We start from the raw sequence: 22,940 nt of genomic DNA, 5'->3' as shown, positions 1-22,940 counted from the left end.
CCCACAAGTAACGTTGGCCTGTGGGATCACACAGCACGTGGTCTCGCGCTGCCGTTGGAGCATCGCATGTAAGCGGTGCCGGTTTATCGCTAGTCTGCTGCATACCTATGTGAGTACTCGCGGGGCCGATAGTCGATCGGCTCCCGCGGTAAATAGTTTCACTGTGCCGTTGGTCTGTCAGGTCTTGCAGTGAACGGTTTTACTGTGCCGTTGGTCTGTCGCGTCTCGCAGTGAAAGGTTTTACTATGTCGTCCGTCTGTCGGGTCTTGCAGTAAACGCTTTCACTGTGCTGCTGGTCTGTCGGGTCTCGCGGTAAAATATTTCACTGTGCCGTTGGTCTGTCAGGTCGTGCAATGAAGGGTTTCACTGCGCCGTTGGTCTGTCGGGTCTTGTAGTGAAGGGTTTTGCTGTTCCGTTGGTCTGTCGGGTCTCACAGTGAACGGTTTCACTGTGTCGTTTGTCTGTCACGTCCTACTGTGTCGCGTCCTGCTGTGAGCTGCTTGCCGTTAGCCTGCTGGGCGCCACGGTGAGTGGTCTGACAGTCTGTAAGTCTGCCGGATCCCGCAACGGACGGTTTCTTTGTCGTGCTGCGGTCTGTCGCATCTCGGATTGAGCTGCTCATTTCGGCGGCCCATTTGTGAGACTTCACAGTGGGCTGTGTTGTCGACCGTCGCATGCCATATTTCATTGTCTCGCAGCGGGCTTGGGGATAAGTGGGCGCAAGCCTTGTGGACGCTCTCCCGAGACAACGATGGGCCTGGTGACATTTCCACTCCGCCAGCATGTTGGACATAATTTGTCGTGAAACACTTCCGGCTGACAGTATCCCCGCGTGCGATGGAACACCCGGCCACATTTTCCCGTCCTCATTTGTCGGGTCGGAACAACTTTCACTGATAGAAGCAGTAAATCTGACAGGCAATTCTAGAAGCGAAGGCACAAAGCTCAACTGTGCGGCAAAGAAAGCGATGTGAGCGCTGCATTCACGAAAAATGGACCAGCTAAACGGCGCGCTTTTGGGCGTGAATTGTCTTCTACCATCAATCCAGAAAACATGAACGTCACATAACCGCAAGTCATAAACGCTGGAAACATTTGGGTGAATGTCGTCTGGCCCTCCAGACAGGGCCAAACCAGGCCACGTGTCGCACCGTACCATACCTCACCGCACCGCACCAGACAGCATCGTACCGCACCGCACAATACCGTAGCGTACCGTACCGTGCAGTGCTGTACCGTACCGTACCGTACTGTACCGTACCGCACCGCACCGCACCGCACCGCACCGCACCGCATCGCACCGCACCGCACCGTACCGTACCGTACCGTACCGTACCGTACCGTACCGCACCGTAACGGGACCGGACCGGACCGGACCGGACTGGCAAATCAGGCGGACGACGCTCCACCACCCAAGAGCTGGACCCGCCAGCGGAGTGGACGCGTCCCTCCAAATGCTGTGTTTCAAAGTTCCGATCGTCTATTTAACGACCCGTGGCAATGGTTCAAACTTTGCTCCAGTGAAAACTCTTGAAGAACAAGTACTGAGGTTTAGGATCCGTTGAGGCAAACTGGTAGAATGAGGCGTCTTTGCCGAGTAGACTCTGGTCGGAAAGCGTTATTTCAGTGGTGCTGGAGAAGACGGATGAGCTGCATGCATCGAACACCGGAAACGCATTCCAGTATGATAGCCTGAGGTCACATGCTCTTCATTTCGTTATCAGCTTTTCTCCTAAGCAATTTTGAAGTGACTTGAGCCTGATATGCGGAGAAGACAGACTATGATAGTGAGGAGGGTGACAAGGCCTATCTGGGGGGACACAAAATTCCACCAATAGTTCCCCCTTTGTCGTCACTATAAATCATAGAAGAGAGCGTCTTCGCACAGCTACAATCACTTGGTCTTCTAAAAGGCAGACGTGTTTACAACCTAACCGCAAAACATTATGCAGCTTACGCATAGCCCAGATGTTATTATATACTGAGCTATGAGCAAACAGCCCCGTCCAGTGGGGACTGCTGCAGCTTTCTTCACATCTCGTTGTCTCACGGCATGCGCATAAAAGGTTTGCTTACAGAGCAGCATACTAGATGAATATTCAGAGCATGATCATGTCCGGGCTATATTTGCGTCGGCTGCGACGCTCCTCCGGCTCTTGATAGTCTCGCCGGACCAGGGCTGTGATCGCCGACGTCCGTTGACACGAGCCAGCGCCGGCGGGAGACGCCCGGACGCTGCTGAGACGGCAGACCAGTCTGAGGAGCAGCGGCACCCGCTGCGCTCTGTTCAGGACGACCGGCCATCGAAGCGCGATCCAGGCATTTTCCCAGCCGTCCGTGGACCAGGGTGGCGCCTCGTTACCTGCCGGCCAGCGCTGACTCTCCGGCAGCTCTCCGTCCGGCAGCCCGTCGCCACGCCGGGCAGGCTGAGGCGCCGCCGTCTGAGGATACGGACCGACGCCGGGCACAGTGAGGCGCCGCCGTCTCAGGGCACGGACCGACGCCGGGCACAGTGAGGCGCCGCCGTCTCAGGGCACGGACCGACGCCGGGCAGAATGAGGCGCCGCCGTCTCAGTACACGGACCGACGCCGGGCAGAATGAGGCGCCGCCGTCTGAGGATACGGACCGACGCCGGGCAAAGTGAGGCGCCGCCGTCTCAGTACACGGACCGACGCCGGGCAGAATGAGGCGCCGCCGCCTCAGGACACGGACCGACGCCGGACAGAGTGAGGCGCCGCCATCTCAGGACACGGACCGACGCCGGACAGAGTGAGGCGCCGCAGTCTCAGGGCACGGATCGTCGCCAGGCAGAATGAGGCGCCGCCGTCTCAGGACACAGACCGACTCCGGGCAGAGTGAAGCGCCGCCATCTCAGGACACGGACCGACACCGGGCAGAATGAGGCGCCGCCGTCTCAGGACACGGACCGACGCCGGACAGAGTGAGGCGCCGCCGTCTCAGGGCACGGATCGTCGCCGGGCAGAGTAAGGCGCCGCCGTCTCAGGACACGGACCGACGGTCGCGTGACCGGCCGAGGCACGTGCCGCGCGTGTCGGAGACACGCGGCGCTGATGACGACGGGTCTAATGAATAGGCGCTAACGACGACTCATGTGGGCGGGGTGATAAGCTTTCAATAGGTGATTATGTGTCAAAGGAAATCTGGTAACGCCGCCACTCGACGTTCGACGTCTAGTTTCGACATGATTGGTCTTACTTGCATCTGGAATATCTTACCAAAACTTGGAAGGTTAACGTGTTGTCTGGTGTTTTAATGCGATTTTAATGCATCTTTTACCACGTTTGAAGTGAACTGCTTGGTATCAGTGGCCATACTGCGGACCGGCTTCATCATCAGGACCAGAGTGAATTAGCTGTGTTGTGCATGTTACGCACTGGCACTGGGACGCTCAAGTCGGCATCGTAGGCCAGGGCCAGTTCGGTGCACCGAGGTAGGCAGAGCGGATCGCAGTAGCACTGCCCATCTCGAAGTCGTTTCTCCTTTTGTAATTTTTATGAGATCATATTTGCTTATCCATACCCGTATTGGCGAATAAAACATCCCTGCCATGCATATAGCAGATAACTCTAGATCGTAGTATCCTAATATCAGCCTGCTGTATAAATCATTATTTGCTTTCACCATATAATAATCAGCATATAAATCATTTGCTTTCATTAAATCGTATAAATCGGTGGCTCGAATGACACTCACCCCGCGAGGGCGCTGCTTCGAACTATGGAACACCAATCTTATCCACAGATGGGCAGCCAAATAGCACCTGGCGTATTCATAACGCCATCAAACATCTGAAATCCTGAGACATCGTGACATCCAACCCAAACCACACCCAAAAGTGACAATTCTTTTCCAACCTTGCGATGGAAATTAAAAGCTATGATGAAAATCGAACCTAGGACAAAGGACAGTTTGCCCCAAACTTGCCGCATTTAACGAACGCTGTGGAAGGAAACCGGCTTGGCGGCGCTACTGGGATGATAACTTCTATAAATTTGATACATGTAGTACCTTAAGACGTCATCACATCGGCATGTATCCAATGCTTGGCGTGTGGTCTTTTACTCTATGTTGCGCTTTAACCTTATTCCTATCAGGCTGCACTTGTCCGTTTAGGTACGCCGGCCCCAGCTTCTTAATCTTACAAATAATGATGCAAATTTGGTGGCTCTTCTAACCCCTTATTTTTACACATATTCCTCGAGTTTGAAAATCAGGGTGCGGCCAGCCTCGGCTTCATGGGAGGCTTAGTCGTCTCCATTTTCGTACGCTGGTAGCGTCAGTGAAATAGATTGCATAGTTAGACGTGAAAAGTGTATATACGCAACACAGATAGCATACACACGCACAACTAAATATAACACACATGTAACAATTACATGCAAAACACACATAAATACACGTAACACACATAAGACGTATGTGTACAATATCGATAACAGGAGTGGATTCATTGGGTGCAAGAGCGCCAAGATCGTTCCGAAGATGGCCGACATGTGCATGCAATCAGTTAATGTTGAGCTGTATGACATGACAACCGATTCGACGTGCCGCAAGACAGCGATGCAGTCAAATATATTATCAACACAGACCTGATATAGAAACATCGGAACTTTTCTCGCGATTTGCCTGCCTCATTGTCAGCCTGTATATAAACGAGCGGTTTGGCACATAACAAGAAATGTCCTGCAAAAAAACATTTGCCTCTGGTTTCAGGAGTGGCTGGACTACAGGTTTATATGGGACCCGTTTGAATACGGGGGTGTGACGGAGTTGTACGTGCCAGCGGAACACATATGGCTGCCAGACATAGTGTTATATAATAAGTAAGTACACGCATGATGCATGATGGCTACTGCATGATGCATGATGGTGCACTGCATGCACCAGCAATTTGAGTTAAAGCAATCTGAGTGGGTTGTAAACCGTGTTACAAGTACAAAAAAGTCAATTTTATGATGCATTGCTTAAATTGGTACATGTTTCAAAGCAACTTCCCCCCTTTGTGCCTCAGCCCAATGAACAGCTTGCATTTTACTGGCTTTGCTGTTGTGGATATTTAATTGTCTCTACACTGCGTCCTTAAAGCTGGTTTCGAAACGCACTGCAATTTCAGCCCTCCATTCTTAAAGCAGTTGCATAACGTCAAACAAAGCTGTCATTCATCAAGCTCGACCCAAAAATTCTAGAAGATTCCTTTCCTTTTCGCAGACAGACCTTGCAGAGTAACTAGGATCTTCGAACCTGTCGACCGGAAGTTATGAATACATCCTCCATCGGAGTATTGATGGGCATGGCTCTCCATGCAGGATGGCATGTGATTATCATTAGCATTATCATGATGTCAAAGCTAATGAGGCGATATTCACCTTTTTGTTCCTGCCAATACGCCTCTCTGTAATACAGACATCGCTTCAGCTCACAACTGGAGTGTTCTACCCGTAAACAGCGCTGGTCATCTTCACCAGCAAGTAGTGTAATCGAGCGCAAAATAGCCTTAGTACCGGATGCGCTCATAAAACGCCTAAACATCAGCTATTTGACTTCACGTATGGCGGCAATCAATCTGACTGCCGGCCCAGCTCGAAGATTCAGCGAATTCATCGCGTCTGCAGGCAAGGCTTTGGTGCCATTGAGGCCCGCGAGTGTTTAGTAAATGCGTGGGAGTCTGAGCCGCTGCCTTTCCGCTGAATTGGAACGTTCTTGATCTTACATTCTTAGCGGGGTAGGCTATCAAATGACTACGATAAGAACTCTGCGGTCACAAACTTCACCGAACAGCTTATTTTTCCCCGCAGATAGATAAAACCAAGCTAAACATCTAAGCTGAAAAATCCTCTGTGATAAAACTGGCTTCGCAGACCGAATCGCAATCAACTAATCTTGATGCGGTCATGTACAGCTGCATAGCGAACTGAGAGGAAGCATTATTTTTAGGATTCACTCATGGATCGACGATGCGCCGCAATGTTGTGGTCACTGGAGACAATTGATGGCTGCTGACTGGTGGAATTCTTAACCGAAAGGAGGAAGGGCTCGAAACAAGAACTTATCATGGTGCGAGAATCTGAGCAACTTAATACAAAACATGCGATTTATAAAAAAATTTCCAATGCGGCGTAGCCAAGCTCAATGGCATGGGTTAAAGAGAATCACAATTCTAAGTGAATGTGCAGGACTGCTTTTTTGCATGGATTGCACGCTGTCTGCGCGCCGCCAGCCCCATACCGTGATCAAGCACGCAAATTTAAAATTGTTCTGTCGTTACGCGTGCCATCTTGCCTAGATCGCTAGTGGGCAGTAAGCCATGCTCGAACAATGATGCAACTTTCGACTTAAGCCGTCGGGGCTCACTTACATCAAGCTCTCCAGAATGAAATGTCTCTGCAGCTACTGATCGCAAATTCACGGATTTCAGGTAACCAGAGGAGCAGGTCCCGCTGTGAATCAAGCTGTGATAATGTAGAAGATATGTATATATAGATATAGAGATATAATGTGTAGATATGTAGTAATATATATATATATATATATATATATATATATATATATATATATATATATGCACATCTCTCTCTCTCTCTCTCTCTCTCTCTCTCTCTCTCTCTCTCTCTCTCTCTCTCTCTCTCTCTCTCTCTCTCTCTCTTTGAATATTTCATACAAACTTTGCGGTCAGACGGGGTATTCCGGTAACATTGCGATATGGATGACAGGCAGTTATACCCGCCAGCTGACAAGGTACGCGAGGACAGAGTAATGCAAATTGCGAAAAGCTGCACATGCGGGCCGAAATGAAGCTCAGATCTTGACGACCCGACGCCGCAGCGGCACGGAACGAGCGCCGTTTGGCGGGGCCAAGTGAAAAGATCACCGCACCGGCAGGAGTCGCCTCGGTAGTGGCCTGGGCCTTCAGCGCCCTCGTGCCCTAATAATCAAGCGCCACCTATGTGCCCGAGTGTGCAGACGTTCACGTGAGCTCATGTGAACCATGGATCCACTCGCTCCCCGGCGGTGTTGTGAATGAATGGCAGCTGGCAATCGGAGCCGACGCAGGCGTGAAGCAGGCTGCACTGTGTGGACAGCTGGATTGTAGGCGGATCAGTACGTGATCCGGACAATATCCGACCAAGCACTGCGGCAGTCATCGACCGCGAAGTGGACAGTACCGCAACGGTCATTGCTGCAAAATTATCGGCTTAAGTCACACGCTTTGGCCTAAGCCTCGGGTCGTCCTCTTCAGTTAGATTCATATTTGCCCATTTGCCCTTTTAGCTCTACCTTGGTAATCGCCCCTATAAACTGCAGATAAATGCGATTTCATCGACGTCGCCGACTACAAATGCCGGTCCTGATGAGACCAACACAGGCAATTTTCAAGCATGTTCATCTGCACAGGAACCGCTACACCAGAAACTGTCTGCCTGCAAACCCCGCAACGACTAAATTAATATCGATACATGTTCCCAACTGACAATTGTAATGAGGTCTAGCACATCAATCGGCGACAGCGACATGCCACATTGCGACATGCGAAATGCGACAATTCCCAATCAGCGACATGAGTAATGAGGTCTAGCACATTGCTGGATGCGCAAGGACAAGAAACATTTCCTAAAAGTGTTCGCTAAGAATGTGTAGCTACGGTTCTCTACATTTCATTGCGAGGGCAAATAAATTACCTGCCCTAGCTTCAGTCTTACTGATATAATGCATTCATGTGACAACGTTTGCATGCTGTTTGTTCAGTATGCGCGGAATTAGGGGCTTTCATGTCTGCATCATTATCCCTGAGCCTCACACTCTGCGCCTTAATTCCTTTGTCACACTGTTTGGAAAAGCATCTGATCGCTCCAACCAAGCTCAACCACAAAACACAATGCGACGAGGAACCAGGACTCGCGCATGTTGCTTTTCGCACGCTGCGAAGCGGTACTTCGAGATGATTGATCTTTTACTGCACAACCGGTTATTGATTAGTGACAAGCATCATTGACTGGCATTAGACCAACTTGAGTAGCTACTAAATCTGCGTCTAAAAATATGACCGCCCTGGGCCATTTTGAGGGGCCTTGAGGGCCAGACGCAAGAAGTTTTGCTGACCGATAATGTTCTCGCCTGTTGCAGTGCTGACGGTGAGTACGTCATCACGACGTTGACCAAGGCGGTCATCCACAGCGAGGGACGGGTGGTGTGGCACCCCCCGGCCATCTTCAAGTCCTACTGCGAAATCGACGTTCGATACTTTCCCTTCGACCAGCAGAAGTGCTTCATGAAGTTTGGCAGCTGGAGCTATGGGTCTTCGGTGAGCAGCACATGGCGTCCGCTGTGATTATTAGGTGCATGGTGTGTACCGTCAGGAACAGTCCAGAAGAACGCTGCATGTGTTTATGACAATATTTGCCGCCAGATGTGCTCGAAACGTGCTGTGTTGTTTAATGCTTTTTCATCTTTGTCTTGAATCGCTAGAGATCGTTATCTTTTTACCTGGAAACATGCGCTGCATCATGCATGGGCAGCACATTTTTGTCACAGATAAATATGATATTTCGATGATACTTGCGAATGATGACATTTACCAGGCAGGATGCTCCTGAACATATTTCCCAACGTTCAAAGTCTGGTGAAGGCATACATGGGTTACGAGTGCGGTGAGAGACAAGGGATGGCTTTGATGTCCTGTACTTCCGCGAGTCCGACGACCTCGTCTTGTGGGGCGTGGTGTTGCCACAATTGAGACATAATTTGCTTGAGACAATCCTGGCTGCTACTCGTCAACTGCAGGCAGGGGCTTGTTCCTGACGAGTCCATATTTGTCGCCATACGACTTTCATTGATAACTTGATGAACCTAGGAGCGAACGTGCGAGCCGTGTGTTGTCCTCGACTGTAAAAGGAGCATTTCTGACTAGATGAAAACCCCACATTTATGTCATGTTTTCCTTTGCACTTCTTAGCTTAAGCACACTCGGACCCCACAGCCCAAGCAGTGCATTGCAATACCTGATGATAATGTATTTCCGTTCCGATCACGGATGCCACGAGAGCCGTTTTCTTTCATCACTAATTGCGAAGACCGCGAGGACCGCGGCTCATCATCAATGTCCAGCCAGCCGCAACAGTTTCAGTATATTTTCTCTAACAGACGCTCTCGCGGTGGTCAGATTTTTAGACTTACCAGTTCATGATGAATAGTACGCGCCTTTTTACCTTTTGTGCTCGAAAAATGATGGCACCGTCCTGCTCTACAATGGTGATCTCATCGTTTGAGTGCGTTATTTTAAGCACGTCCATTTATAATGGCGCACTGCGGTTATCAGTGGTCATAGTTTGCTGAAAATATTACGGCACGTGACTAATGCACCACGCTGATATAGTGAACAAATGCTCTCCAAAGTTCACGTGAAGCGTATGGGGTCGTTCAAACCATCTCTGCACGGTGAAGACTATCCATCAGTATTTCGGTGTCGTGGTGAGCGTCATGCTGACCTTCCAATGCCCTCACGGTATTGAAATGTCAATATCGGTGATGTCTTCGGCGGTATCGGTGATAACTTTTTTGTCCATTCGCAACTGCCCAAGTTTATCCCCGGAACATGGCTGGCTCGCACTCCTCGCGCTGCTTCCGTGAGAGACACACACTTCGTAGTCTTGTGGTCCTTGCGTAATCGTAGTCTCGTAGTCGTGGTCCCGAAGTCGCAGTCTCATAGTCGTAGTCTCGTAGTCGTTGTCTTGTAGTCGTAGTTTCGTAGTCGAAACCTCGAAGTCGTAGTCTTGTAGTCGTAGTCCCGGAGCCACACTTCATAGACTGTTGTTTTATTTTGCTTGGATTGGTTTCGATTAGGACCATTTCGGCAGTAGTGACCACTTAAGTGCATGTGATGAAGGAAATGATGGCGGCGAGGCAAGACTAAATGCACCCGGATGTGTTACACTTTACCGACCAATATCGCCCAGGGGCCTCTTCCCGGGTATGTGCGAGCGCTTGGAGGGGGCTTGTACCAGGGACTACTTAGCCCACTGATGGCTGTAGTGCGCGCAGCTTGTCCCGGATAGACGGGGCGCAGCGGAGGCGTGGTATGGAACGTGAGTGGGGGACGAAGGGCAGATGGTCTTCTAAGGAGCATGAAACGCTTGCGTGTACTGGAACAATCAATCCAAAACCTGGACGCGAAATAGCCGAAGCATACCAAACAGTGAAACAAAAATGAAATAGAACGTTACAATAGGCTGCAAAGAAGGTGCGTGTCATATGCCCAACAACAAATAAGGAATCGCATAGGTATATCATTGCGCGCTCGGGTGAGGTCAGTTGGACCCCCGGCGGTTTTCCAGAATTATTTCCGAACGATGCAGCACAGCCGCGCCAAACTCTGCGTAACTGTGGGAAAGCGAATAGCGGATCTTTTCATATGAAAAAATTAGGTGTGCCGCATAAGATTGCTGAGCTCTGGTAAGTCAAAAAAGGTCTTAGCTGTCAGCGAAGGTCAATTCAAGGGAATCGTTCAATCTGATGCGACAAAGGAATGATAGACGAAGTCATACATCTCCGATATAGTTTCTGAGACAACACGCCAACTGAATTTAAAATCCGTGGACTAAGGGTCAGGTATAAAGGTCAGACAGAGGTCAAAAGAAACCAGCTTTTTCACTCGAGAGCTTGCTTGTAGGGATGCTTTTTGGTGCCCATTTCAAATTAATTAATGTCAAGGACCGCAACGGACATGTTCAATGGTCATATAAGGTCACTGACCTGAAATGATACGACCCGGAATTTTGTTTTTAGGAAACATATCGTCTAGTGTAATCCCTGACGCTGACGCGAATGGGAAAATAACAGCAATTTCGTAGTAATTGGTCATCTTGGCCTTTTCTAGGAAAAAAGATCCCTGGCCTTAAATGGACACCATTAAACCTTTACTTTAAACAGGTATCTCGGTCCAAGGTGGTTGCGCGGGGAGGTCTGGAACACTTTGAAGACCAGTCTAAGGTTTGACTTTGTTTTACCTTACTTGACCCAAAGATTACGATCTAGGAACCTCAAAGTCCGACAAGTGAGATCATATACAGGCCAACGCACTCCGTGAGTTTGGTGTATCTAGCTACCTTAGTCTTTATACCTCAGCGGGCCAAATTTCCCCCACTCCCCACGCGAGCGAAGGGTATTCAACCGGCCACCCAGGCGCGTGTTAACAGGAAATATAAGTAGCGAGAGGAATACATAACACCTTTTCACAGCCATTAAGCAGCGTCCATTGCCTGATGCATGCAGGACCAATGTAATGTAGGCTAACGGATGTCTTTTCCTCGTATTTATGTTGCAAGACGTGGTTTGTATTCCAGTCAGGTAGACAAATGTTTGGGCATCACCAGATCAGGATCATATGCGAGGTAGCACCAGATTAGGCCCAACCAGATCCAATCCACACATCACAAAACGGGCAGCAAAAATCCGTTCTCGTGGGAGCCATCATCTCACGACCAGACCCCCCAGAGTCATAGCGTAACGGCGAACTGCATCAGGACCAGTACAGGTGCCAGCCTTGCCGAAGCCGGCACGGCGCCGCCAGGGCCAGCACAGCGGCCGGCCCCGCTAGAGCCAGCGTAGCGGCTGGTCCCGCTGGAGCCAGCACAGCGGCGAGAGTTAGCACGGCGGCCTGCCCCCGACTCACCCGAGCCGGCGTAACCGTAGAACCCTCTGTTGGCTTTTGATTTAAGACAGATTAATATTAACATAACAAAGACCAGGGTTTTTCTCTTTGCCTAAGTTCTCTAGAAATATCCAATTTTCGTTGCTAGGCCAATAGATTTGGTGCGTATTGACCTATCTATACGTTATCACATCTTAACAAAAAGTGACCATCCAGGTCATGATAATGACCTGGAAGAAGACCAAAACAGACGAAATCAGAATTAAGGTAACCTATTCTTACCGGTATAATTTCTGCACATATAACAACTTATTCCATGGGGAGAAATGCCTCGCCCTCTTCTAGATCTGCAAATGTCCAAGTTCTTGGTCTGGATCGACTAAATAACCTCCCATGGGTCCGTCACCAAAGCACCACCGCAGCCGAAAAGCCGATGAAGTGCATGGTATATGGTGCAACTACCGTTAGCCGCCCTACTAAACAGCGTCGGGTAATGGGACCGATGGAATCACTGTCGCCACCACCACCGCTAGCCGCCCTACTAAACAGCTTGGGGTAATGGGACCGATGGAAGGACCGTCGTCAAAACTGTCCAACTGCACTTCTCTTCTGGTCAAATGGGGAACTCTGAGGCGAAGCTACGTCGCTGGGATCACAAATGGATTGTTTTGCTATAAGATGAGATATTTTTGCAACAATCATTTGATCAGCTTAAGTTGAATACGCTGACTTTTCATGCGAAAATATGTGAAAAACCAACCAACCGGCGAAACAGGATCACGGAATCGATAAATAAGTGCACTCGAACTGCAATCACAGGTGATAGCAGGGCAGCTCACATGCTGCAGACAGGCACTAACCAGTCAAGGCCATGACCTTGCTTGACCATTGAAAGATCGGTGTCGCTTGCATCCATATACCCATATGCAAGACAAGTTAAAAAATGGACAATCACCAATGCAGCATGTCTGTGCCAACAGGTATGGGGGAAATCCATGTCAGTCGACACTTTCCTATTCTACAGTGTCTTGACACGGCGCGACCCTGAGCCAGGAAATTAACTAAGACTGGTGGTACGGTGTTATTGATGTAGGCCTAAAATCAGATCTAACACCATTGGCGTCAAAATGGATTGTATGTATAAAAGAAACAAAAAGCGTACCACGATTGCCAACACGTGAACCGTAATGCCGACTTGGCAAGAATTCCGACTGACGTCATCTTTACAATGCGTCATGTGTATTGACTGGAGACGTAACTTAATGGCCCACCAACCCGCCTCATCAAACCCGGAAAGAGTTCGTGAGGTTTTTGGTCTAGTCTCGCCAAGTCTAGCCCTCGCTGTGGGCTAGACTTGGCGAGCTTTTGCGGGGTGGACCGATGCGGTTTAGCAATTTTAACTATCAAAATACTGTTTCTGGGCTAGTACTTAGCTCTCAACACCAACCACAAAAAAGAGCGCATTGCTTCCCACATCACCAGAAGGAAACAACTCGTATTTTGATTTCTCTAACAAGGGCCTCAGCGACCGAAACCCATGGTGAACATGACACATCAGAGCACCAGGCTGCGCAACTTGAGCAATTGTTAACAAAATCTTACTGAAAAGTCAAGTCAAAAAGTCAATAACTCTTAAATTAGCCAAGCTTGGCCTGATTTCATTGAGCAGCAGTCAGGTGGGTCCTATATATACACATAGCGTTATGCAATGCTTGGTTACTTTGATAAGGAAGCGGTGCGCGGGAGAGGTCACGCAAGCATTCTTGTTTCATTCATGAATCACATGTCAGATTCTATAGCGATGGCAAATAAAATTACCCAGAAATAGTGTTACTTTCATTACACTTACCACGGCCACTGATCAATCAGTCCCGAATATTGGTGTATCACATGTGCGACAATTCTTGAAATTATAATGATGGGAGTGTAAGTTTGTCTAGCTTGCCTGCTTGTGCCATGCAATGCACTAAAGCGTTAACAGGGGCTCTTGCGCACGATTCTCTTCACCCTTACCACAATTATCATAAATTTCCAACACATATGTGTCATAAAGATATGCGTTCAGTTTACTTCTGCTGCATCTCAAGAAATATTTACACACACTCTATTGTCATTCCTGATCGGCATATGACATCTTTCAAACATTCGATGTGATTCCGAAAGTTGCAGTCAGCAGGCTATGTCAACGAATGTATAGACACGCTTTATTGATGTTTTTCCTTCCGTCGAAATGCTGTTTTAGCAATCAACAACGTCTCAAGTTTTTTGTAGTATTGCTGAAGTGTATCATGCCACTTGAAAGGCATAAACAACATTCTTGGACGGCGTTATTGCTGCTCCTGTACAGCATCACACAGGGCGCAGTGACGGTCGTTCTAAAAGCGGACAGAGATAGTGGTAGTGGGGAAATGTGAATCATTCCAAAGTTGTCGTGCGGTGCTTGTTCCTTCCTGTTGTATGATGTATCCACTTAAGGAGAGCAAACACCGCGTAAGAGTCTGAATCTCTTGCTCGAGTGCGCATTATGCCATTGCGGCTATTGTGACGCATTTACATTTAGGAGGTATGCGGACTGCAAATGTCCAATTCTGTCGGAAGTGCCGTGCAAAAAATGCTACCTATTTATTAGGACTATGTGTTAGCTGTACTCGTGTTGAATGTAATACACTCAGGAGGAGATTTTCTATTATTTGTAATGAGTAGCGTTTCTCTGATCTCTGTCAATGCAAAGCAGCAGGTGATGCAGACAATTTCAGAATATTTAGCCCATGGTTTTCCAAGATGATGTAGAACGTGAAGTTTTTGGCACATTTTGGTTGGATCCAATTTGAATTCCGAACTGTTTTTTCATATGTAACTTTAACTAGCATCAGACGAGTCGTATTTATTGTATGGAGCTGTGTGATGTGTTTGAGAAATGATCTGATACCATAGAAATTCCATAGTCCAGATGTTACCAATGCTGCCATCTCATAAGTCACCACTGGCGTAAGTCAAACAAAATTGTGCCTTAAATGACACGGATATCATATTTCATGGGTATGTCATGTGTAGGCCAGAAATGAAGAAAAAACATCTTAAAATACAGCTTGTGCCTAACTCACTGCTTGTGGGATAATGCTGGGTAAGCGTGGTTATACAGCGGGCTTTTGCGAGTCACATTTCCAGCTGGCCAGCGATGCGGTGGACGCCGTGCGGACATTTTTGGAAAAAGTTGTATCTCTACTCACGACCTATTAGGAAAAATCTGCTGAAAAGAATTGAGAGCAGGGTTGAAAATCTCATAAGATTAGCTACCAAAAAAGATTAGGATCTTTCAATGTAACCACGCTCTTCTAGAAAAACCTCCGGGGGCCCGACAGTGCCCCTGTCTCCGTTGGGCGAGGGTTAACTTCGTGTTTGTTACTGCTGCTGAATTCCATGTGCGGTGGCCGGACTTGTCAGAACCAGTGTATTGGCTGAACCCTCCGAATCCCGCGCAGCGGGCGGCGGTCAGCCCGTAAGGAATTCCTTTCGGGGGTCTCTAGCGATGCCATAATATGAGGTTAAACACTCATGCGGGATTAAAATGGTTTATGCTTTAGGTAGTTTTTGGTAAGTTGAAACTAAAATAAGTTCTTAGTTGTCCTTAATGTGCCTCACCCACTGTTTCTACCCAGGACCGAATCTCGCCGGTTTGCTGTTTCCATAGAGCTGTATATGCGTGTTTATGGGCCACTACACCAACGCCTGTCCTTGAGAACGCCTTTTCCACAGCTCGTGCTCAGGCGTAAGATGGCGTATGACAACAGCGCGCTGTTGGAAGCAAATTATCAGCATAATGAGCTGTGATGGGTTTTATTGTTTGAGACAATGATCAAGCTGAGCGATTGCTGAGGGGAGATTATGCGTAACCGAAGACCACGCCGATGTGTTTGTTTCTTGTCAGCCACTGATTCCATTGATCACACGCCGTGTCGTCCCACAAATCCGTGCCCATCTCCGGTTCCGTGTCATCCCACAAATCAGTGCCCATCTCCGGTCCCGTGTCGTCCCACAAATCAGTGCTCATCTCTGGTTCCGTGTCGTCCCGCAAGTCGGCGCCCATCTCCGGTTCCGTATCGTCTTACAAATCGGTGCCCATCTCCAGCACCGTAGAGTGTGAGTCACCAACCAGCAACAAAGTGGTCAACGTTCTTCACCGACAAAACAGTGTTACGATTTCGCGCCTCATCCGGCTGGGACATCAATCATATGGAAATGAAAGTGGTCCCGGATACGATCGGAGACATATTATATATTCCATTTAATTACAGCCCGAGTGAATGATGGTCATCCCCAGAGTTGGCATCAGTCGGGCAAAGGGTTTCCACGGCTCATCCACTGCTAATTGATCCAGCATTATATTGTTTGGATAATCCAGACGCACCAGTAGCCATGGACCTTTTTTGAGCGCGGTGCACAGTGCAACCTCAAGGTTCTGCCCGAGCGGGGTTTGCCGGGTCACGTCACGATGGGGGGGGGGAGGAGAGAGAAGGCAGATGAAACACCCAACTTGGGAAGAATTTGACTTTAACTCTAACGCGTTGCACGCCAGGACGCGACTTTGATATATATATATATATATATATATATACATTTATATTTATGATACCTTATAAAAATAAAGTTATTAAAAGCTTGTTGGCCTAATATCAGCAGTTGGGCTGGACAGTTGTAGACAGCTGTAATAAACGCGCCCGGATAATGAACTAATTTCAGCGCTAAGGTGCATCTTGAACACTCTGACGTCAGCTTTGGTTGCACATGAAAAGGAATTCAAAATGGACCCTCACCGAAATGGACCCGAAAACCCACTGTAGTATTGTAGTGTACCGGAAACTTGTCTCAGTAAACCATAACTTAGGCCATTAAGAAATTAAATTGCATCACTGATGGTTTTGCTGGAAATTAGTACGTGAAGTGAGATTTTTAATATCATTGGAAGCCTCCTCATTTCTAACATCATATCCGAGCAGAAATTTTACGCAATCCTAGGAAACTGGAGGCATTTTTTGCACACAGCCGCCAGAATCGGACGTTATAGTCTGTCATCTCACAGAAGGCAAACGTGGGAAAAAGCCGCAACGTCGTCACCCGGATTTAACTCGCGGTCGGGGGGGGGGTCAAATTGCCCCCTGAATATTTTCCGTAATGGTTTCCGAACGGCGCGGCTGCGCCGCGCCAAATTTTGCATAGCTGTAGACAATTGGATGGCAGATCGTTTGGCATCAAACATTTTCATTTACATTGTAAGGTCGCTGACTTATGGCAGGATAAAGTCAGGCCATGGTTTCAGCAAAGGCAATTTCTAGGGCATCGTTCAATCTGATCCAACAACTGAGTGTAAGACGAGGATACATCTCTGAGATACTGTCCTAGGAAATTCAACAATCGCATGAATAAATTCAATTGGCCTAGGGTCAGGTATGAAGGTCAGATCAAGGTCAAAACCAGCCTGTGTTATTACTTTATGGCCTGCTATGTGGGCAGTTTCTGGTCCTAATTTTGAATTTATTTATTACTGGGACTGCATTATGCACCTTCCATAGACTTCTTAAGGGTCAGAGTGGGTCACTGACCTAAAATAACGCAGATCAACATTTTTTTTTAGGAACAGACCGCTTAACATACTCTTTGTCGCTTATTTAAATGCGAAACTCAAAGCAAAATTGTATGATTTTGGTCACCATGGCCTGAAAAGGTCAAACAAGGCCACTGACCGTAAATGAGTATGTGTCCTTTTGCTTAGCAGTTATCTAGGTTCTAGAGACCCTTTGGAGACCAACCCGGAATTTGACTTTTTTGACCTTATTTGACCCAAAGGTCATGAACTAGGAACCTCAAACCTTGACCTAAGTGAGTTCACGTACAGGTCAACATACCCTGTGAATTTGGTGTCTCTAGCTTCCTTAGTTCTTGAAATCTCAGAGCTCAAATTAACCCCACCCCGAGCGAAGGGTATCTAATCGGCCACCCGGGCGCGTGTTAAGAGAGGAGCTTGAGGTCATGCTCAACCGATGAAGGCATGAGTTCATGCACTTATTGTTGGAGCTGTTATCAAGTGGATACATCACGTGACAGCACGAAATGAATACCACACGAGAGCTTTGAAATGATCCTCATTTTACTCCCACCGCTGTCAATATGGCCTGTCATGGCGACGGTCACTGCGCCATTTGTGTGATAGTACGCGGAACGATATCAATTACATTTTGTTCAAGAATGCTGTCTGTCCTGCTCAAGTGATATCATTCACTTGCAGCAATGTCACGAAAACCCGCCAATGTTAAATTACAGGGTCATACCCTGTAGAAAGAAAGGTGACCTGAACAAGCCTAAAACATCTGTACACATGCCCTGGTGAATGTAGCCTTCTGAACTACATCAAACGATTGATCGGCGTAGGGTCGAGCTGAATTTTTGGCGCAGACCTGGCCGTAGTTATTGAAAGAGATAGCAGAAAAGTAAGGGTAAAAGATATTCGACGTAAGAACGCTTGTAATCGCAGTTGTACATTACATGTTCTTGAATGTGTAAAAAATGAATGCACGAATAAACCAACTCAAAATTTCCGTTACAAAGATTTCATTATCTATTACGCTTGTGCCACGGCTATAACTGCGGCTACATTGATCAGTATTTGAGGTTAAGGTAATGCAAGTCACACTGTTCTCCGGTCATTTCACTGATAATGGCTTTGAGGTGCCGTTTGGGTACGTAAAAGGAAAATTTGAGACCACCTCTCCCTCGCAATGACAGCTCAGAGCCGTGCACCATTGTGGTCATGTAAAGGACACAGCTGACCGTTGCACAATGAAATCAGGGAAGTATTTAAAAATCTGGGTAGTTTTTTATTTTTTGGTGAAAGTGCTTCGTGACAGTGGTAACGGATGTTGTATTTGGCGATAGTGCCCACTTATTGTTAGCAAATCTTGAAATTTAAGTGCGACCAAGGCTGCACAAATTTGCTTGGTAAAAGTAATCCGCAAAAGCCCGCCAGGCCTGAACTATAGCGGAGCCAAAACCCCGCGTCACATATGGTGGGTCATCGGACGGAAAATATGCGTCTTTAGTCCGGAAGTGAGGTCGCTCATGGTCAGAGCTTTAAAGTGAGGTCGCTCATGGTCAGAGCCTCAGAGCGTCCTAACTTTAGTCCGGAAGTGAGGTCGCTCATGGTCAGAGCCTTAAAGTGAGGTCGCTCATGGCCAGAGCCTTAAAGTGAGGTCGCTCATGGTCAGAGCCTCAGAGTGTCCTAACATTAGTCCGGAAGTGAGGTCGCTCATGGTCAGAGCCTTAAAACGCCCTTTCTTCGTGGATAAGGTCGGCAAGAGGAATGGAGACTTTCACGCCACGTATGGTGCCAGAAGCATATTTTGACTAAAAATTTAGGCGATGGCCACGTCAAAACATTGCAGTGCACACTACAAAGGCTAAAATGAGGCCGCGATGGTAGTTAATGCATTCCGCCACACAACGCCAGCAGGCCATATCGTGCCACCCCTTAACGTGTATTATACCGTACCATAGCATCTTGTTTAGGTTTCATCTCATATCCCGGTGACATAGTTATGACATTATGCCTGGTTGATCGGCCAACTCGATGACAGGTCGGTGACAAATCAATAGATTTCCAATGGCCCGTGCGTGTTTGAGGTGTGACGCACCGGTCAGGCAGTGGTAGGCAGGTACCGTTCAGCAGTTCAGTGGTAGGTAGGTCAGGCAGTGGTAGGCAGGTACCGTTCAGCAGTTCAGTGGTAGGTAGGTCAGGCAGTGGTAGGCAGGTACCGTTCAGCAGTTCAGTGGTAGGTAGGTCGGGCAGTGGTGGGCAGGTACCGTTCAGCAGTTCAGTGGTAGGTAGGTCAGGCAGTGGTAGGCAGGTACCGTCAGCAGGGCGGACGCGTGCCCGTCGATAGGACCAGCGCCACCCGACTGATGCTTCTTGCTTGTTGTCGTTTGGGTGATAGCAGATTCGGCCGGATGTGGCGCAGAGCGCTCCAGAACCTTTATTTAGTAACTGTCTTCGAGAACTACACATATCGATGAAGACTGAAGCGCAAGTCTGGACCAGCGTCTACTTCTTCGTACCGTTTCAAAGCACAATTAGATGAAATCCTCGTCCCAAACGTTTTGCACCAGCTCATAGCATAGAAGTCGGCTGATGCATGTGTGTGATGCATAGCAGAGGTACACTTCTACAAGAACTATCCAGTGGAACATGTCACACATCGCGCGATATGGTACATGTGAATCACACATGAAAGAGAGTGGGCAATTGGTAAGATCGTCGAGGCTCGTTTTTCAGACGGACTGGTGTCACATAATATCAGATGACTTGAAAATCGGCATGTCAACAAATGATCTCCTTACTTGGGATTCGGTCACTTTGCCTCCCATAAACACGGGCATCAAGAGAACATTTGCCGACTTCGGTGCCGGGTCTCGGTGGCCCGCCGCGCAGGACCGAGCGCCGTGGCCGAGGGGGAAGCGGTCCACCGGCGCCCCGCCGGAGCGGAGCCGGCGGTGGGCGCGGCGGGCGCTCCGTCGCGTGCCGTCGCCGTGTGTTTACCGGCGGACGACGCCTGTCGGCACCAGGTGAGAGGCGTCACCTGACGCCGGCGAGCCCTGTCGCCAGGCTGGCCGGCCGCCGCCCGCCGCGCCCTGCCCGCTGCCCAGAGGCCGCTCCGCCCTGTCGCCAGGCTGGCCGGCCGCCGCCCGCCGCGCCCTGCCCGCTGCCCAGAGGCCGCTCCGCCCTGTCGCCAGGCTGGCCGGCCGCCGCCCGCCGCGCCCTGCCCGCTGCCCAGAGGCCGCTCCGCCCTGTCGCCAGGCTGGCCGGCCGCCGCCCGCCGCGCCCTGCCCGCTGTCAAGAGGCCGCTCCGCCCTGTCGCCAGGCTGGCCGGCCGCCGCCCCGCCGCGCCCTGCCCGCTGTCAAGAGGCCGCTCCGCCCTGTCGCCAGGCTGGCCGGCCGCCGCCCGCCGCGCCCTGCCCGCTGTCAAGAGGCCGCTCCGCCCTGTCGCCAGGCTGGGCCGGCCGCCGCCCGCCGCGCCCTGCCCGCTGCCCAGAGGCCGCTCCGCCCTGTCGCCAGGCTGGCCGGCCGCCGCCCGCCGCGCCCTGCCCGCTGCCCAGAGGCCGCTCCGCCCTGTCGCCAGGCTGGCCGGCCGCCGCCCGCCGCGCCCTGCCCGCTGCCCAGAGGCCGCTCCGCCCTGTCGCCAGGCTGGCCGGCCGCCGCCCCGCCGCGCCCTGCCCGCTGTCAAGAGGCCGCTCCGCCCTGTCGCCAGGCTGGCCGGCCGCCGCCCGCCGCGCCCTGCCCGCTGCCCAGAGGCCGCTCCGCCCTGTCGCCAGGCTGGCCGGCCGCCGCCCGCCGCGCCCTGCCCGCTGCCCAGAGGCCGCTCCGCCCTGTCGCCGGGACGGCCGGCCGCCGCCCGCCGCGCCCTGCCCGCTGTCAAGAGGCCGCTCCGCCCTGTCGCCGGGCCGGCCGTCACCCGCCGCGCCCCACCCGCTGTCAAGAGGCCGCTCCGCCCTGTCGCCGGGACGGCCGGCCGCCGCCCGCCGCGCCCTGCCCGCTGTCAAGAGGCCGCTCCGCCCTGTCGCCGGGCCGGCCGTCACCCGCCGCGCCCTGCCCGCTGCCCAGAGGTTCCCTACCCAGTCGCCGGGCCACACCCTATCGCCGGGCCAGTCGCCACCCGCCGCGTCCTGCCCGCTGCCCAGAGGCCAATCCGCGCTCTGAACCTTTGCTCACGTGACTTGGGTTGTGGGGAAATTTTCGATGTCTGTCGACATAAATGCGTAATACGATTAATTGGGCGGTACAAAGATTCTTGAAAATTACAAGAGAAGCATGACGTTGGTGGTTTTTGTGTATATATATAAATATGTATATATATATATTGTGTATGTGTGCGTGCGTGCGTGCATGTTTGTGCGCGCGCGCGCGCGCGCGTGTGTGTGTGTGTGTGTGTGTGTGTGCGTCAGGAAAAACGACGAGCGACCAGTAGCTGAACCTCTCAGAAACGAGACAAGCAAGACTGTTTACAGATCTAGGTATGGCACCAATTACGACAGCAATAAAGTCCCATCGCGCTCTCACGCACCTTGCTTCCCTGGGATCAGTTCTGGAGCTTTAGGCTGTAACGTTTAGCGCCAAGCTGTTGTGCGGAACGATCCTGATCCAGGCGCATGCCCTCGGCAGCAGCCAGGTCAGAGGCTTGGAGAGATTGGTGACTGTTTATTCGACGGTGTGATAGTGAAGCTCGACCGGCATCGAAGTGAGCTGAAGAGCCTTCTGCGCAGCCCGTTCTGTTGGCACGTCTGGCGAGCAGGTGGCAGGCGTGTTACGCAGCGCCTGGCACAGCAGGTCTTACCATGAGGGTGGCACCCTCTGATGTCACATTACATGTACCGCACCCATGTTACCGGCCATATGTAGTTCATGCCAGCCAGGCCCAAATAATCAGCGCGTAGATTGGATCGAACTCTGCCTGTCACCAGCGACTAAATCGGCTTACGAGCGCTCTGACGTGTGACGTATGACGTATGACGTAAGACGTATACATCGAATTGCCGCCACCTCTCACCCATATATATTCTTGACCGTTTAAGGAGGGCCAGGTTCCAACAGTCTGGAAGAGGGCAACCATCACTGCACTTCCTAAAAAAATAACATCGAAGTCGCCAGGAGATCTGCGGCCTGTAAGTTTTACGCCTACGTTTGGCACCCTTTTGGAACAGCTCGTTTTCCCTCTCATTCTGGCAGACATAGGGCTGCAAATAGATGAACGCCAATACGGTAATGTAAAGGACGCCTCAACGTCCCACTACTTGGTAAGATTGCTGCACGAGTTACTCTCTGAGTTGGATAGGCCAGACAAGCTCTTTTCATTGGTTCTCTATGATTTCAAGAAGGGATTTGATCTCATTGACCATACAATGGTAATCCAACATATGCTCAGCATGGGACTTCGCTCTGGCTATGCAAAGTGGTTGGCCTCATTTCTCCAGGACCGAAAGCAGAGAGTAAAGATGTTAGATGGATCGGTTAGTAATTGGAAATCGATAACTTGCGGCACTCCGCAGGGTACCCTGGTTGGACCGGTTGCATTCTTAGCTATGATCAACGGTGCCGCTTCGGAAACACAACATCGTTTGAAATATGTAGAAGATCTATCAATATACTAAGCATGGGCAATTGACCGAATAGACGAGCAGTCAACTGCAAGACAAAACTGACAAAATATGTGGATGGGCAGCTGCAAGTAA

The 22,940-nt window shown here is 50.1% G+C and overlaps 1 protein-coding gene across 1 annotated transcript in view; it reads left to right on the top strand.

The window, feature by feature from the left end:
- The window catches only part of LOC119103129 (acetylcholine receptor subunit alpha-L1-like), a 50,991-nt gene that overhangs the window by 6,021 nt on the left and 22,030 nt on the right, over positions 1–22,940 (top strand). Inside the window, exons 3-4 of the mRNA XM_037226580.1 lie at positions 4,736–4,845; positions 8,144–8,321. Coding sequence (XP_037082475.1) covers positions 4,736–4,845; positions 8,144–8,321 — 288 coding nt within the window. The remainder of the gene's footprint in view (positions 1–4,735; positions 4,846–8,143; positions 8,322–22,940) is intronic.

The sequence above is a fragment of the Pollicipes pollicipes genome, unplaced genomic scaffold (assembly GCF_011947565.3).
Source record: "Pollicipes pollicipes isolate AB1234 unplaced genomic scaffold, Ppol_2.1 Scaffold_5724;HRSCAF=6776_pilon_pilon_pilon, whole genome shotgun sequence".
NCBI lineage: Eukaryota > Metazoa > Arthropoda > Thecostraca > Pollicipedomorpha > Pollicipedidae > Pollicipes > Pollicipes pollicipes.
The sequence above is the reverse complement of the archived record's forward strand: the minus strand, read 5'-3'. Positions and strand labels throughout refer to the sequence as shown.